General features: G+C 36.1%; 3 protein-coding genes across 7 annotated transcripts; 2 read left to right on the top strand and 1 right to left on the bottom strand.

The window, feature by feature from the left end:
- The first annotated feature begins 192 nt into the window (after window positions 1-192).
- sco2 (synthesis of cytochrome C oxidase 2) lies at window positions 193-1,798 on the top strand. 2 transcript variants are annotated; one of them, XM_065268505.2, is made up of 3 exons: window positions 193-297; window positions 527-629; window positions 736-1,798. In XM_065268505.2, exon 3 carries the CDS (start codon window positions 855-857, stop codon window positions 1,647-1,649), a length of 795 nt encoding a protein of 264 aa, XP_065124577.1. In that variant the 5' UTR covers window positions 193-297; window positions 527-629; window positions 736-854; the 3' UTR covers window positions 1,650-1,798. The 2 variants fall into 2 exon arrangements, with proteins under 2 accessions (XP_065124577.1, XP_065124576.1); XM_065268504.2 differs by lacking the exon at window positions 527-629 and having other exon boundaries at window positions 203-297.
- Window positions 1,799-1,983: 185 nt separating this feature from the next.
- Window positions 1,984-7,437, bottom strand: ncaph2 (non-SMC condensin II complex, subunit H2). Of its 4 annotated transcripts, none has more exons than XM_073814751.1 (19): window positions 7,211-7,437; window positions 6,692-6,830; window positions 6,498-6,599; window positions 6,269-6,330; window positions 6,075-6,150; window positions 5,375-5,440; window positions 5,115-5,194; window positions 4,842-5,008; window positions 4,525-4,649; window positions 4,365-4,439; window positions 4,184-4,253; window positions 3,874-3,975; window positions 3,742-3,786; window positions 3,588-3,658; window positions 3,414-3,510; window positions 3,190-3,326; window positions 2,949-3,050; window positions 2,721-2,870; window positions 1,984-2,628 (listed from the first exon to the last, which is right to left on the bottom strand). In XM_073814751.1, exons 2-19 carry the CDS (start codon window positions 6,797-6,799, stop codon window positions 2,485-2,487), a joined length of 1,779 nt encoding a protein of 592 aa, XP_073670852.1. In that variant the 5' UTR covers window positions 6,800-6,830; window positions 7,211-7,437; the 3' UTR covers window positions 1,984-2,484. The 4 variants fall into 4 exon arrangements, with proteins under 4 accessions (XP_073670852.1, XP_073670851.1, XP_073670850.1 ...); XM_073814750.1 differs by having other exon boundaries at window positions 1,990-2,628; window positions 4,525-4,652; window positions 6,692-6,853; window positions 7,211-7,434; XM_073814749.1 differs by having other exon boundaries at window positions 1,990-2,628; window positions 4,525-4,652; window positions 6,692-6,844; window positions 7,211-7,434.
- Window positions 7,438-9,460: 2,023 nt separating this feature from the next.
- On the top strand, window positions 9,461-14,624 carry socs2 (suppressor of cytokine signaling 2). Its single transcript, XM_065284783.2, has 3 exons — window positions 9,461-9,912; window positions 10,422-10,667; window positions 12,225-14,624. The coding sequence occupies exons 2-3, from the start codon at window positions 10,541-10,543 to the stop codon at window positions 12,689-12,691; spliced, it is 594 nt and encodes a 197-aa protein (XP_065140855.1). The 5' UTR covers window positions 9,461-9,912; window positions 10,422-10,540; the 3' UTR covers window positions 12,692-14,624.
- The last annotated feature ends 2,699 nt before the right edge of the window (window positions 14,625-17,323 follow it).

Below are 17,323 nucleotides of genomic sequence, written 5' to 3'. Positions count from 1 at the left end.
AACATAAATAAAATCCAAGACCCTGTGACGAATCTACATCAGATCTACATATATAATTTTCTTGTTACAAAATATATATTTATTTTAAAGTAAGTAATTAAACCCTGCTGTTGAATGAAATACATTTTTAATTTAATAATTTATATAATACATTTTTTTATTCATATTTGTTGTCAAAAGAATCTGCGACCACGAAACTAAAAATCGTTTTACTCAACGCTTACTGTTGTAAAATCATGTCACATGTGAAGTTCAAGTTAAAATTCTGCTTTAAGGACAGTCGATGCTAACCTCTTGGTCAGTAGTTTTTGTTATATTATGAAAATGTGTTTAACTAACTAAGTTTAATCTCTGGGTTTTTAGTACTTAATTGTTTTGTAGCGCTAGCTTGCTAGTACTAAGATCGACATAATGCTGCTATGGTTTAACACTGGGATATGGAATCCGTGTTTATTTTACACAGATAATTACAATATATCTATGGATTTTTCAAAAAGAGATTGAGATTTCTGTTCCTGTGTTTCAGCCTACTGTCTATGGTTTCAGTTAAGCGCAGCGCAAAGGTCATGGGTTTGAACCCCAGGGACACATACACATACTGAAAAAGAAATATATAGCGTGAATGCACTGTAAGCCACTTTAGATATGCCAATGCATACCCGTTAATAAAAATGCATATGTTATTTAATAATAATTCCCAAATCATTTACACCCATCTCATTTTTCCTTCATCAGGTGGGCTTTATGTCCTCGGGGGATATTCAAATTCAAAGGACTCTCCTCACGTGACAGCACAGATCGACCATTAAAACATCCCAGAACCTAAAACAAGCAACTTTTTAAATCAAAGGACCATGTTTTCCTCATGCAAATGTTTCCAGTTCCATTTCCGGACATTTGCTTATAGATTTTCTTCCCGAACCTACCATCCTTCACGTTTATATATACCAAGAGCTCCCTATTCTCAGGGTTCCTCCAGGCCTCCAAATCCAGGCTCATCAGCAGGGATCAAACTACGTACTCGGCTGGCAGTGACGCTGCTCTTTGGAGGTGGTATCATTGGTACCTGGTGGTATGTGTACCAGGAGAAGGAACAGAAACTTAACAAGCAAAGACTGGAACAGTTGAGGAAGGTGGCTGTAGGACAGGGAACTTTTAACCTGGTGGATCACACAGGTCAGCGCAGAACCAAACAGGACTTCCTGGGCCGCTGGGTGCTCTTATACTTCGGCTTCACCCACTGTCCGGATATCTGCCCCGATGAGCTGGATAAAATGACCAGCGTGATACATATTCTGGATAAAGAGCCGAGTCTGCCCCCTGTCCAGCCACTGTTTATCACTGTTGACCCAGAGAGGGACGATGTAGCTGCTATGGCCAAATACGTGAAGGACTTCCATCCACGGCTGGTTGGACTGACAGGCACTCCAGAGGAAGTGAAGGAAGCGGGGCGGGATTATAGGGTCTACTCCAGCGTTGGCCCTAAAGATGAGGATGGAGATTATATTGTGGACCACACCATCCTAATCTACTTGATTAATCCAGATGGACTCTTTATAGACTACTACAATAGAATGAAAGACGACACCCAGATTGCTGAGAGTATTCGTAATCACATGAAAAAACATGTTAAATTATTTCCAGAATAATTTTGTGTAGCTAGTTATATATGCACAATAAAGTTGTAAATCCAAAATATTTATTGTAGTTTTTTGGGTGCATAATGCAGATTAAGGTGTTCATTGTCATTAACAAAGTAATCCCAGACAGGGTGATCAGAACTTTGTATCATTTTGTAGAGGAAATTTTTGCAATAATGAACAACTAACTGCTTATTAACAAACAGGTGGACATGAAATAAAATATTTTATAATAAAAGAGATACTGAACAGTTTATTGGTCATCATTCAATTGCATTTGACTGCAGAATACTAACTAATCAAAACAACGCATTTTTGTTAACTATGCAATAAAATATAATATGTACCAAAATTGACACTGTAAGAGCATGATATATTTCATAGTCAACATAGCAACCCATGATCAATTCATACAGGTACTCCTACAACAGACCCAGAAACAGCCTTAAAACTTTCTGTGTAGGAAGGCAATACTGTGTCATATCCTGTTACCAATGCTTTTATTTTGTGAGACATAGAGCTTAGAGATGAAAAAGTGTTTACAAATATATACATAATTCTCGTTATGCAAAATAAACCCCAAGTAAAAGGCACTTAAAGGGCAGTGCTGGTCTTACTTGCATTAAAATTGGTGCGTACAAGTTATTTTTGCATCTTGGCACTCTATAAAAGCATGCTTAAAGTTCAAATACAAATTGAAATGCAATGCTGTATAACATAATAAATTTTAAATGATCTGATTCTGACAACGGAGTTGTAGAAAGTCTGTTTTTTATATTGTTTAGGAGTAATAGGTTCAGTATTAGAGACCACAGGTGAAAGATGAGCAATAGGCTAAATCATGTCAGGGAATATCTGTGGCAGATGGTGCATTGTAGGTTTTGAGACGCTCGTGAGCTCTCTGTGTAGTCAGCAACGTGAGCTCCATTGTATCTACGCTATCCTCGAGCCCCTCCCTCTGGTCAATCTCCACTGTATAATCATTAGCCTGCAATAAATTAAAGGGGATGTCTGGTTGAATGAATGTTGGTAAAGTAGAAATAAATTCTCTGACTTGGTTATTTCTCTATATACACTCACCAGCTGTAGTGCAGCCAGCATGTATCGGCATGCTTCTGTGTTTTCCTTTCCTTTGACGACAATGGCAAATGATTTCTTTACCCCCACATTAGAGAGCGCCTGAACAATTCTGTCTCCGTACTCGTGGATGTCAAACACTGGAGATATTTCCTGTGCAAAAAAAACCCCCAAGGATTATGTAGTAGTTATTAAGGACATTGTTTCTGTTCAAGACATATCCAACATTACCTGAGCAGCAAGATGAGGATTAATTCCATCCTCCCACTCTTTAACCCTTCGTGACAACGCAGTTTCCTGTGCGTACTTCTGAGAGTTCACCAGAAACAGATCCTACGTGCAGACAAATCATCATTAGAATAATTAATCAGAGGCAGGGATATAAAGACCAGGGGGGATAAATCCCCCATCCCCCCAGCAAATCGCACACTGGCAATTACACCAATAAATATTTGAAAATTAAGCTTCATACCACACTTTTCTTCACCAGATCTTCATAACTCATCCGGCTCATATGCAAGTCTTGGAAAATCTGCTCCGGTTCACCAAGGGGTTCTGCCAGTCCAAGCTCATCCAAGTTGTCATGTTCATTATCTGAAAAGTCCTCGCCTAAAATAAAATAAAAAACACAAAACGGTTTACATTTGAGAGCTTTGCAATGTTTTCTATTTGATTGTGTGTGTGTGTGTGTCTCACCTTCTGCGTCTGGATGCCGGATCTCCTCAATCTGATCTTCATGATTCGCTGGTTCCAAGTAAGTTTTCTTTAGCTCCTCATCAGATACAAAAACGCCCTAAAAAAAGTCACTGGAGTTACATAACACATTACAAAATAATCATATTCACAGTCAAACTCTATAATAACATTTACCCTTTTCCTGAGAAACTGCTTCTGTACTTTCAGACGCTGGCCCATTTTACTCACAAAGATGTAATTAAGGTCTGCAATAATAAAAAAGCTTGTGTATTAGAAGTTACTACAACATCTTGCAGAAAACATTTTGTAGCACATTTCACAGCATTACCAGGATACGTGGGTCCATTCTTTAGCTTGCGATCTGCAGTCTCAACTGTTAAAAGCAAAATAGATCGCTTTAGATTAACTTTTTTTATTTTCCTCATCATATATAATAAATAAATAAATAAAAGCGACATACAGGCTTTAGAGAACCAGCTCCCAAAGTCCTGCAGTTTTGAAGGACCCTTCCGCTTCCTCTTTCCTGATTCTTCAAGACCAGCTGGCACTTTGTAACATTTTCCTAAAGATCATAGAAAAAAGTAAGTCCATTGGTAACAAGCCCTCATGTATGAGTTATACACATATATGCTGACCATCATTTATCAAAATAACATTTGTAAATAAAATAAAGAAACCCATACAGGTTTAAAATAAAATGAGGGTGAGAAATGATGCCAATTTTTTTTTTTTGGGTGAACTATCCCTTTAACGTTGGATTGAGCGCACACCTGTTTTCAGAGGCTTGTCCTCCCCAAATGCAGCATATGAGTCATGCCATTTCCAAGGATCTGCAAATTCCTGAAACGCACACATGTAATGCAATTGAGAGGCCATAATAATGCACAAATATTAACATTAGGCCGTTAGATTTACACATGCAGCCTAACTTAAGTGTAGCATTAGCTATACCTTAAGCTTTTTGGGCTCCTCTGACACTGGCTGTATTGCAGGTCTCGATCTTAACATCCTTCCCTCACTGGGGGCCTAAAACAAATAAAAGAGACATTTTTACAACTTAATTCAACATACCCAGAGAAAAGATGTATACTCTTTAGCGGTCTTTGGATACCTGATGCCTTTCAACCCACTCCTCAGACTCCACCTCCATCCCGTGGTCTTCTAATGGAGGGAGAACTTCTGCGTCACCACCATCATCATCACCATCATCATGACCAACAGCACCCTCAGCTATACCTTCTGAACAGATAACAATTAACAGTTACAGGTGAAATTAGTGTTTTATCATTTTGGATTTATAAATAGATTTGTACTTTCATTGTTGCACCTTAATTTTTAAGTTTAATTAACTTGAATTTACAATTCATTTAAACTTTCTTGACTAGTGAGGAGTTGCTATAAATTATAAAAATAAAGTTACTTCCTTACCTGTCTCTAAATGCACAGATGCATGTACAGACACATTTTGCTGGTTTTCTGAGACGTCCTTGAGGAAATGAGCGTGTGAAGAGCCCAGGCGCATCAATCCCATTTCATCCATAGTGAAATTATTCATCCGATAATCCTTACAGCTGCCCAGGAGCTCCCCTTTAAGACTATGGTGAAACATTTTTAGAGATGAAATATGGAATTAGGGTACATTAGCACTTCATTAAAAATGCCCAGATCAGCACAAGATTTTGTTTGGGTGATAGTCTTTACCTGAAAAGAGGGTATTTTTGCTTTTCGTGTGATTCTGCAGGAATGAGAGATTCAGGAGGAAGACGAATTATCTTTACTGGCTATAAAAGAACAAGGACAGATTTGTTTAATTTGGGTTCGATCTAAGTGAACAAATACTGATAGAAAAATATATTCTGTATAAGTATACTGTAAATATATACAACTTTATAAGTGATGTGGATATCTACTTTACCAGTGTTAATGGGGTTAAGTTACTGCAAGACATGAAACATATTCACCTCTGTTATATCTTTCATTGTTAAATTCAGAGAGTTGACATTCTCGTTCTGCTCGATCTCATCAAACTGCAAAAAAAAAAAAAAACACTGTATCACACAGACAGACACATAAAAAAAAGGCATCCACAACACATATTTGAAATACAAAATATACTTTATTTAAGACCATATGGGCCGGTTTCGCTGACAGGGATTAAAGTAAAATGTGCTTACGGACGTTTAAACTTACAAATCATGATTCAACAAAAACTTTTATACTAAAATTTATTCTAAATGTTTGCAAAAACGTAAGAACAACTTAGACCAGTGGTTTTCAAACTGGGCGCCGGGGCCCTCAGGGGGGCCGTGAGATGGTGCCAGGGGGGCCCCAGTTTTATGACATTTTATAAAATGCATTCATTTATCATGAATTCTGTGTAAACTAACCAACAGCACTACTAGGTATAATTTTATATGTTTTGTTTAATTAAAATATTACATTTTAAAATGTAAAAGTGTCATACATTTTCTTTCGGGGTGCGGCGAAAAAATGCACTGTACACAAGGGGGGCCACACGCTGAAAAAGTTTGGGAACCACTGACTTAGACCACATGTGTGCAATAATCATGAACAAGAAAAAAGACCCCTATAATATATATCTGTATTATATATTTTATATATTTAATTATAATATTTTAGCAGATACTGATGTTTACACACCTCACAATCATCTTCTTCGTTGCCTCCAGCTGCTTTGTCTTGGTTACCATCTTCTGAAGAACCTTGCTTGTCACGTCTGTTAAAATACAGCAGCAAATAGCATAACAGCTTCTTTGTATGGAAAACTACTAAGGGCACATTTTACTACCAAGGGTACTTTAAAAAGAAACAGAATGCTCAGGAAACCAACTTACTTTTTGTTTTTGTTAGAGATGTAGTCCAATGTTTGAAACACCAGAGTGTGAAGGAGCTCCACCTTTTAATTTGTAAAGCGGGGTAAATATACTAAATATTACTTGTGTGAATCTTAAATGTAAATGTTTTGTGATTACTTTAATACAGTTAAATATAATATAATGCCTCAAATATCTGTACAAGTTAATATGAGACATGATGTTTTGTTCATTGATCCAAATGTTATACCTTTCTGCCATAGATGCATGTTGATCCTTGAATTAAAAGTGCAGCCTCTGCAAAGTTCATCATGGTTTTTCCACCATCAAATGAAATGGTCATCTGATCCAGCTGTCAACAAACCAGACAACAGCAACATTATGACATTTTTCAACATCAAATTCACCTTTCAATTATTAAAGTGCATCATAAATCGTTCTTACTTCTTCCAAATACTCCCCGAGCTGGCTGGCCAGGTCAATGTCCCAGTTTTTGGTTAGATCTCGCAGGGGTTGCAGTAGGTGGGCATATCTCGTCTCTGCAGAATCCATCACTTTGTATATCCAAAATATGCTGCAAACCCTAATTCAACAAACCTTATGGAACTTAACCATTTAGAACCCATCAAAATTACTTTTGAAAAACCACAACAGCCTGAATTGAATTTCAAATGCTATTAACACAACAAGTACAGATCCAAAATAAACAATCATGTAACTTGTTTGAATACGTGTAAACAAAAGACGTCATTGCTGATTAATAACTACATTCATAACAAAAATATCTGCATTAACTGAACATGAAATAAGTGTGATGTTTTAATGTATAAACATAAAGAATAACTGTTAAACTGTTAGTTATATTTAGTTGAACCACATAAACAACACTAAGTTACTAGCAAGCGCCTTAAAACACTAACGTTACACCTCAAGATGAAAGATTATAAATATCAGCCAGCTCACCTTTAATATCCGAATCACCAACTGTCGCTAAGAAAAAAAACTCGTGGGCTATCTTATGGAAACAAACAATTTAAGTCACTAAAACAAAATCTAAAGGAATACTTTCAGGAAACGCCGCGCTTCTGTCATTTTTGTTTTTTGCCGCGTAGGTGACGTCACGCCAGAGATCAGACCCGCCACCGCCATCTGGTGGTCCGGAGGTGCTGCTCGGTAAAAGAGTCTGATAAAAATGGCATAGTAAACATTACATTTTAAACATGGAAATATTATATATACAACATAAAATATAAACATAAAATATACTCTCTATTAATTGACACTTTATCGACTGAAAATCCGTTTTCAGTCATACGGGCTTGGTAGGCTATGTAGTCTCATGTGGGACCTTTACTGTCTATGGTGGGACCTTTGTTAACGTAATGCAATTTGGAAGACAGACAACAACAAAAAAGGGGTTGGACAATTTTACGAAAGCATATGTCAAATAAATAATGAATTACAGTTTTTACAATTCACTGCTGCCTAGGTCAAAACTTTTATTAAACACCGTTAAACTGGCAGTGACAACATATGACAAGTTTTCTCTAATATTTAAGTCACACAAACTTTAGACAATTTAACAATAAATCTGAAATGAAAATGCTACATCAGTCATCGGTGCCACTGACTGTGAAGTATCATGTAACAAGCTTGATAAATAAAAGTCAATGTCATTTTAAATGCTATTAAATTCCCCCACCCTCCTCCCCTTTTCCAATTTACAATTTCCAGCCATGGTAACAGTGCGCGTGAATATCCGACCCTCATTGACCAGAAGATGGCGCTGAAATGCAGCGAACCTGAATTTATACTGAACATTTAAACCCCTTATGTTTTTTTAAATAAATAACAATATTATACACTGCAGATAGCAACAATAAAAACATATAAAAAAACACCAATAGGAATAATAATAAAAAAGGACAATAATGCAGTAAATTGTATCTCACAAAATGTTTGATGACATTTTCCCTGAAAGTCTCAGAGACTGTCAATGTACTGAATTCACTAAGTAAAGTAAAGCTTTCAAATAGTAAATTCATCCAAAATTATAATAAGAATGATCAAATAGAATTGAGACAATTTGTAAACACATTAAATGTTCTTATTTTAAATTAAATAATGAAGCAAACTTTCTAAACAAAGGTACATGGCACAATCACTAAAAATAACAAACAAAGTATCTTTATGATGGCATTCCACTATCAATAACATCAACAAGGTCATCTGAGACATGAAACAGTCATATCTATAACCAGCATTATTCCACTTTGTCTTTGTCTAGAGATTGTATCTACGTAAGGGTTTCCCAGTATTATTTATGGACTTTGCTAAGATAATTACCTAAACACATTATCTGTCTGTCGGTGGGTCTGTATATATGCTGTTAATTACTATTAATTATTATGAAGCTAAAGACAATACAACAGTTTTGAAATATATATACATAGAAAGAGAGGGGTTTAGAGTTTTGTTGGCCTATAATATAAATTTGTGGTTTAAGGTGGCACTTGCCAAGCTCTGAATGCAGCTCAGATCACATGAACAGATCTCGAATAATGAACTCTATTTTATTGGGGGAAACAAGAATAAAACTACCCTTACGAAAATTAATTATGGTTTTACTACAGGTAGCATGTTTAAACCAGGGATACCACAAAATAACCATAGTTTTGCTACATAAACTTAAACCATGGTCACTGTAGTAAACCCATTATTTTGCCAATGGTAATCAATGCACCAAACAACAAATAAAAACATGATTACTACAAAAAACCAATGGTTAATTATTATTTATTCCTATTCTACTGTAGACTTAAATAAACAGCAGAGTTAAACTTGACTTTTGGGGTTTGCTGAATTAGACTTATGGCTGTACATTTATTTGCATGTCTTATGCAGCATGTCATAGTCTGTGTATGTTTTGTAATTGTATGATACAAAATAACAATTTGATAAAATTAAAAAACTGTTCCAACTTAATAATAGTATTCAAAAATGTCACATAGCTGATAAACTAACATCACTGCAAATGTAAAATTATGATCATATACAACGTACATTTGTGAAAGAAATTCGTGTAAGGCAGAGTTCAACACAACAAACAAACAAAATAAAAAGACAAAAGGCTATTTGGCACGACCTTAAGAAAGCGCTCGCACTTCGGACCACGTGACACGATTCCTGGAAAGTTCCTGGAAATTAGACTTTTGAATAGCATTCATTTTAAATGAGCACTAAGTTGCTGCCGCTCATTGCGCACACACATACGCACAAAGCAGAAAAAAATATGTGTTGGACTACATCACTTTTTCGCAGGAGAGAATAATTATACGTGTCCCGCTCTCTGGCGCGCGCTGCAACGCGTTTTGACGTACGGCGCGTGCGGGGCGCTCACAGACGTCGCGTAGCCTTCTGCGGAGCAGAATCAGTGCAAATTTAAAGAATAACGCGCACGCGGAATTGCCAGCCATCTCCACTATAACGCACAATGCCAAAGCCAACCTGCCGAGCATCAAGGTGCTCTAGCAGTTTGATAGCAAACTGATTTTTCGGCAGAGGTCCATTAATAAATGATGGGTCTAATCTAAACCATGGTGCAATTGAACCCCTGTAACGTGAAACGAGCTGGACGTTGCTTTTTGCTTTCACTTAGACAAAAGGTAAGTGATGTGCGCTTTCTCCCACTGTCTATGCATTCAAGTTGTTTGTCATAATATGTTATTTGCTTTGCTTTTTACGCATTTATTAAAAACGCCAGCTGTGAAGTAGGATTACGCGTTTCAAAACACAACAATTTCGTCCAATGTAGCTTATCACACTATCATTCATTTATCAGGAGGTTAAACGACATAAATGTTTCCTAGTACAGATAGATACACTTCTGCGTATTTTGCGTCTTCAGAGCCACCCTTTTGTTTTTCCTCTCTTACACGTGCGCAATGATCCATTCACACAATTAATCGGACCCTTTCTTTTCCCGTCTATCGGATGATTACAAAGATTGGATGAAAGAAAAGAAATGAATAATATTTGAACAACAGTAGCTCGTGCTGACCTTTGCTCAAGTGAGATTATGGCGAAAAATCTGATTCATGCGTATAGAATGTATCCAATTTAAAATGGTTTGCAACATTGTCTCATCCTAAATAGCCTACGTTTGAATTTTCAGCTCGGCGCACTGAGAAAGTCCAGGGACGATCTGGAGGACTTCTCCCATGTTTTGGTTGATTGTAAGAGTCTTTGAAGGATAATTATAGACATTGACTGGATGCGGAACGGGCTTCTCCAATGACCTGTCACTCATCCGACTCCACGGAAAGCATCGAGAATGAAAGGAGATCGCAAACCGAAACCCAAGTCGTGGAGTCCGAACAGAGTCGCATCGCCACTGCCATGAGAGACCTTAAAAATACTGGTAAACGTGTAATGCTTGTTTTACTCGTTTCATGCGTTTTGTTTCGTTCCTGAAACACTTACATTTAATACTCAACAATGATTCATATAACAAAAAGGTAAATGCGTCTGTGTTGTTAAGCATGCATAGGCTACACATAAGTTGGTGCATATATAGAATATATGTAGCCTAGTAGGCCTGATTTAAAAGATTAACAAAATAATCAATACAAATATAACTGGATCAATTCACGAAATCTCATGAATTATAAACGTTTTATTGGCAGCAGCCCTACAATATATCGCGAAACACCTCATTAAATTGAATTGAGAGCGTATATATGCAGGCAAGTTTGCTTTTGTTATCGGAATGTCTTATGGTTGAAAATGTTGTCTCAGCAGCGCCGAAAGGCATATTATGAAACTGCCTGTTTTGCAGTCACCTGATTTGGTTTTATTTGATTTGTGTCTGTCTGGGTGTTGTTGTTATTTAAAGAATGCGCGTAAAATAATAATGGGGAAAATCGGTCATGATTGTCAATTGCGCATGCAAAGAATTCAAGGAGGAACTTTATGAATGTCCTGTACAAAGCCTTCGATGTTTACATTTGCTGCTTGCTTTTTTGCAACAAAAGCGTGACGTTCCCAAATAAATCTTTTGTTAAGTTTACTGGTTTTACGTCAGTTGCGTCTTTGTCTGATTTCATTCGTTTGTGTCAGGGCGCGCCTCCTGTATCGCGCACGTCTACTTCGGTTACTATTATACCGTATCAGAGAATACCACCAAAGTCATATGTCAAAAAAAGTGAATGTATTTGTTATTTTTCCCTGATCTAACCCTTGAAATGGCTTGGTTAAACATGATGCATCTAAATTGACTATTAAATAATTGTAATATTATATAAATTATTATATAAATTATGTGATTGGCTTGAACATAACAGGTTAATTTAAATGTTGCTACAAAGCAAAATTTTTACTAACCCGACAAAACATAGTGCGTTTTTTTGGCTTAAAAAAGGATGTAGATTATCTGTGACAGTTTTTGTAGGCTAGTCAAATTCTGTCCAACATTCAAAAAATGTAAAATATTCACCAGTCAGATGTTCTATTTAAATATTTGAGGGAAAATGCAATATTTCTGGTGACTTTTTTGTATTACTGTGCTTTGCTTATAATAATTTGTCACCTAAAAATATTAAAACTTTCAGTTTGTACAGCTAATGAAGGTCAGAAATGTGGTTTATGCTTCATTGACAGAATTTTATTTGTTACACGAAACAAAGAAAGGTTCAAATATAAGGGGTCTTATGATTACCCACTGTGTGGTGCTCCCTTTTGTAATATAGCTGGGTCTCTTTGCAAAGAGCGACAGTATAGTTCAAGCAGAAAAGCCCGGATCGCTTCACACTAAATGAATGTTGCTATGTCAAGCCACTCATTACCGTTTTTTCAGCATGTCCTTAGAGGAACATGTTATAGCCTCATGTTACACAAGCAAGCCACTGAAACAGACACCGTGAAAGTAGATACATGTGTGACCATGTGGATCTTTGTGTTCTTCTTTTCTTGGAAGCAGGCTGGTATTGGGGCAGCCTGACAGCCAACGGAGCCAAGGAGATCCTGCAGGATACGTCAGAAGGCACGTTTCTAGTCCGAGACAGCTCTCAGAGGGACTACCTCTTCACCATCTCCGCCATGACGTCTGCCGGACCTACCAACTTGCGTATCGAATTCAAGGATGGCAAGTTTAAGCTGGACTCTGTGGTACTGGTCAAGCCCAAACTCAAGCAGTTTGACAGCGTGGTCCATCTCGTGGAGCACTATGTTCAGCTGTCCAGGACGTCTAGTAAGGAGAGGACCAATTCTCTTGCCCCATCCAATGGCACAGTGCAGCTCCTACTGACAACTCCTGTGTATACAGCCACACCATCTCTGCAACATCTGTGTCGGATTGCCATAAACAAGGCCACGCGGCAAGTAAATGAACTTCCTCTGCCGAACAGGCTGAAGGACTATCTAACAGACTATACATACAATGTATAGGAACGCAAAGTGCTGGGTTCTATGGATAGAATCAATGATACTCTACATTCGTGATGATTTCCTCTTTTTTGTCCCCAAGGACAAGGTTAAGCAGAATATCTTAATAATGTTAAGTGTCCTTCATTGAGCATTTAACACGTTTATGGCCTGTAGATATTCTACAGTCGGTTTTTATGGAATGAGTGTGTCTGTTTGTTTGTGTGTTTGTGTGTGTCTGGCCTACATAGTCATCTGTAGGATTTTCACCGGTCAGATGTACTGTATACAACACTTCAAGGTGTGGCCACCAGGTGCGTGTTTTAATGCAAGTGTCTGAGATGTTTTGCATCCTGTGTTTGAGACACGGGAGCTCAAAACTGTATGCTTTCGGTTTTTGACTGTGTTTTTATTCGCTATCCGCGTTATATTTTTGTACTGTAGTTATAGACAAAATGATAAGTTTCTCCATCTTGATTGAAAAATGTCATCGATTGGGAACGCCTAGCCCAAGAAACTGCTAGTGGCATGCACCTTGCGATATGATATATTTCCCGATATTTGTGTCATTTGTGTGATTTTATGGTGATTTCGATTACTACTGAAACCCAAAAGAACTCATAACTATTTACTGTTACGCTTAATAGGCATACTGATTTAAAATCATAAAAACGCCCAATTTATAAAATAGTATGACAATGTGATAAAATGCAAAATCAGAACATGAAATTGCCATTTTGTATACTTTAATCCTGCATACTGTAATTTAGCAGCATGGTTTATTCTTGTTTTTGTTACAAATGGTCAAGAAGTTTTGGCTTGTGTTAACCCTACCTCAGGAGGGCTTCTTGATAAACCTGCATGGTCATTGGTCATATAATGACAATATTATGCTGAATCAACTTTTTTACAGACCAAAAAGAATGAGCTAAGTCAAAATTTTCATTCATATTCATGTCAGGTGCTAATTTTTATTGTCTCCTCACTGCTGTTTGTGAGAAGATTATAAGAAAAAATATATTGACCATTCAAAATGCTAACTAATCTCCATTCTATTTTGGATAAATACAAATAATTGTATCCTCGTATTGAAAGGCAGCTCGATGTCACGGTTGTGCTTGAATGCTAAATTCCTACACTTCATATGTGTATTTTCCTTGGCTACGCCTTTCAAGTTAAATATTTAAATAGTACTGTATTGCCATGGTAAGATTTATGTGAAATTGAATAGATTTTCTAGCTTTTCTATTGGTATTCTCGAAGATATTTCTATTATAGTCATCATCATAAAGTAGTTAAAAATTCTCTTCATACCGATCTGCCATGTTAAATCGAAACGTTTTACCCAGCTACACTGTAAAAATGTACTTTGTTGAGGTATTTACAGTAACTTACTGGCTGCAGAACAGTTTGCCAGTATCTTACTGTTTTTTGGACTGCAGTATTTTAACTGTTCAAGGATTAACAGTATGATAAAAAGAAAACATTTTAAGTTGATAAAAAATGATAAAAACATTTGCCAACACTTCTGTTCTTGTGCTTTTTTCAGAACGGGAAAAAAATCTCCCATACTTGATCAGTTTTTACGCACAATCTTATTTGGTTTTACATTAAAGTGTTATTTTCATGCCATTCAGAGTATTTTCCCTGTTAAAAAAAATGAGTCACAAACTCCTCTACCATCTGCTCATATTAGAGCATATAATAGAAATGAAGGAAATTGATAATAGTACATCCTTAGTAAACTGATCTCAGATCGGCAAGAAAAGAAAATCTCTTAGATCCAGTATACTGATGTTGCGTCTCTCATGGTCTTCCTTAATGACAGTATAGTTGGGATGGGAATCTTGCATATATTGTTTGCCAATACAAAAATCCATTAAAATGTTTTTCAACATTGTCCACTAGGAATGAATGTAATGTCCAAAAACGTGAAATAAAAGCAAGCATAACTTAATTCCTTTTTGGTGACTGTTTTTTGTTTCTTTATGTGTGAAAAGTTTTTTTTGTTGTTTGTCATTCCCAAATAAATTCACTTCATTTCTGCCCCTGCTTGAGCCAATCATCTGCAGAACCGGTAATAACACCCATTATCAAGGTCACACACCCACAGTTTGGTCATCTGGCAAAATCCCAAACCTTCTATAAACCCCACATCTCATAATGACTTATGGTTTCTAATGTTCTGAAAATACACAAAGTAAATAGTTTTGCATGGAGTTTATTAGGATAACATCAGTCACCAGCAAATTTAATAGGGAATACAACGCATGTGTGATGTTTCTTTGGAAATCTTTAGTTAACTGTATAAGTTTTGACCTTTTCATTATTGATTCAACAGTTTCTGCCGGCATTAGTAATGTTTTCCCATTTGAAGCTATAGAATTTCATAATTTTTATAAAACGTTTTTTTAACAAGTGTTTGTATGTGAAAGTTTCACAAATTGTTTAGTCTATTCGGTCCATTTTCCATTTTGTTTGTTTTCCTGTTCGTCTCTTGTGCTGCCCATGTTTTTTGTTCTGGAAGCCTGCGCCAAAGCGGGGAATTTCTGAGTAACATTTTGAGTCACTTTGCATTTTCCAGGGATTTTCAGAATAAATTGTCTTCGCAACTGCTTTGTATTTGCACACGTTTCGTTTGGAGGCAACCGGCTACGCCTTTTCAACGTAAGAAAATATTCCCTTGTTAAATATTGACACCCTTCGACAGAAAAAGTGTGCTAAATGCTGCCATTCACCTTGTCACGGGACAAAAGAGATGTTTGGTTAAGGATAAACATATATCATGTCTTAGTTTTCCAGGTAATCTTTGTTGGAATTTACTTGGAAATTGTATGCCATTAATCATAAGTATTGACAAACATGTTTAAGTATTAAAGATGTGAAAACCTCAGTCTTCTGCATCAGTCTTTGATGCATACATATATTAAATCTATCTTTAAAAACAATGTATGTGCTGCAGATTTACAGTATGCAATCTATATCTGATTTACTGTATATAGAAGTCTGTGCCTGGGATCAAGAGATAAGATTTATGTTAAGATCACCTAACATCAAGCAGTTTGATGATTTTTTTATCCAAACTGGTAGATTTCTGGATGCAATTGAGATGACTGAACTGAACAAAGGGAAGATTACAGACATTTTAAAATGAATGAAATATAGCCAGGTGCACAAACACATTTGCCTGAAGGTTCTGCAAAAAGACGTTACACAATCCTCAAGGGCTGGTAATCAAAATAAAACAAAATTATTAAGAGCTCACATGTTATTTACATGGCTGAACAAAACCTCCCGGCTTAATGAACATCTTAACAGCTCAAGTAAACAGGATTTCATCACCGTACAGTTTAGGAGCAATTGCTGTTGAACTCCATACACACGTCTGCAATACTCAAAAATACACTCATCTGACAACAGCACATTTGAAAAACTTGTAAATGCTACAAGTAGCCTAATCTTTTTTTTCATTGCATGGCATGCTTTATCAAAGCGCATGTGAGATCCTTTGTACTACTGTGCCTTTATCAAACCCAGAAGATGATAATATCTAAACTTTGCATTAACAGCGGAGAGAATCAAGGTACCCACATAGGCACGATCCACAAAAAAACAAGCTAATCTAAAGACATCATCAGAGGAAATAAAACAGATAACTTTCAACTGAAAAATACTACTGTAAAAAGTATAGTGTGTCACTCAGTGGCAGACAGAAAATAACATGCAATGATTGCAACTGGTATAACACCTATTTGCCTTAATCTGCATTTTTAGTCCATAAGCTTTAAAAATACTCTGAAAATTCAGAGATTCTCTGAAAAGCAAATCCTGCAAACAGATTTAAAAGGCTTAGTGTAAAACTTGCTGTATAGTGACAAACCTTACGTATACACTGTGGCATGCTATAATAAATTGATAATGTGGGAAATTATGTGATGATCCTGCAACATTGTTGAAGACTGAACATAGCAAAAGGCAGGGACCCTCTGGATTTGACATGCAAATAAAACCAATGGGGATTTACATTCGTACATCCAGCTTTTTGTAGCTCATAGGTGCTATGATATTCAAATAATCCTCTCTTCCTGGAACTACTGGTGCTCACGAAAACTATAACTGAACAAACTGGAAAGATAACCATGTTTAAAAAAACAAAATATAATCTTTTACTGTGAACAAGTCTTATCTTTTGTAAGAGGTGTTATCACTGGGTAAATGGAGTTTAAAAAAAAAACTATTTCTGTATTTAATGATGTACATACAGAGCTAGAAATAGAAATAACTATAACACTGAATATGGCAATTACTGTAAGTTATACGACATTTCAAGGAATATATCTTTGTGATCATTAAATTTAATAACCTTATTAATTTAATGACATTAAATTACATGCATTTATTGAAGCTGTACCTATTTATTCTAAGCTATAATATTTCGAATATTTTAGATTTAAGGCCCTAGATGTGACACAATAAAATAAAATTACATGTAAAATGACATGTTTCATCAATGTTTAGTTTTTTCTATTTTAATAACTGATCATTGCTGTTGTTATTTTTGTCATATGTACGCTATTATTATAAAAAATACTAAAATACTAAGATATTTTGGAGTATAACAACATATATGTAAATAAAAAATATGTATTTCACAAT

The sequence above is a fragment of the Paramisgurnus dabryanus genome, chromosome 1, assembly GCF_030506205.2.
Source record: "Paramisgurnus dabryanus chromosome 1, PD_genome_1.1, whole genome shotgun sequence".
NCBI lineage: Eukaryota > Metazoa > Chordata > Actinopteri > Cypriniformes > Cobitidae > Paramisgurnus > Paramisgurnus dabryanus.
Note: the sequence above shows the minus strand (reverse complement) of the source record. Positions and strands in the feature narration are given on the sequence as shown.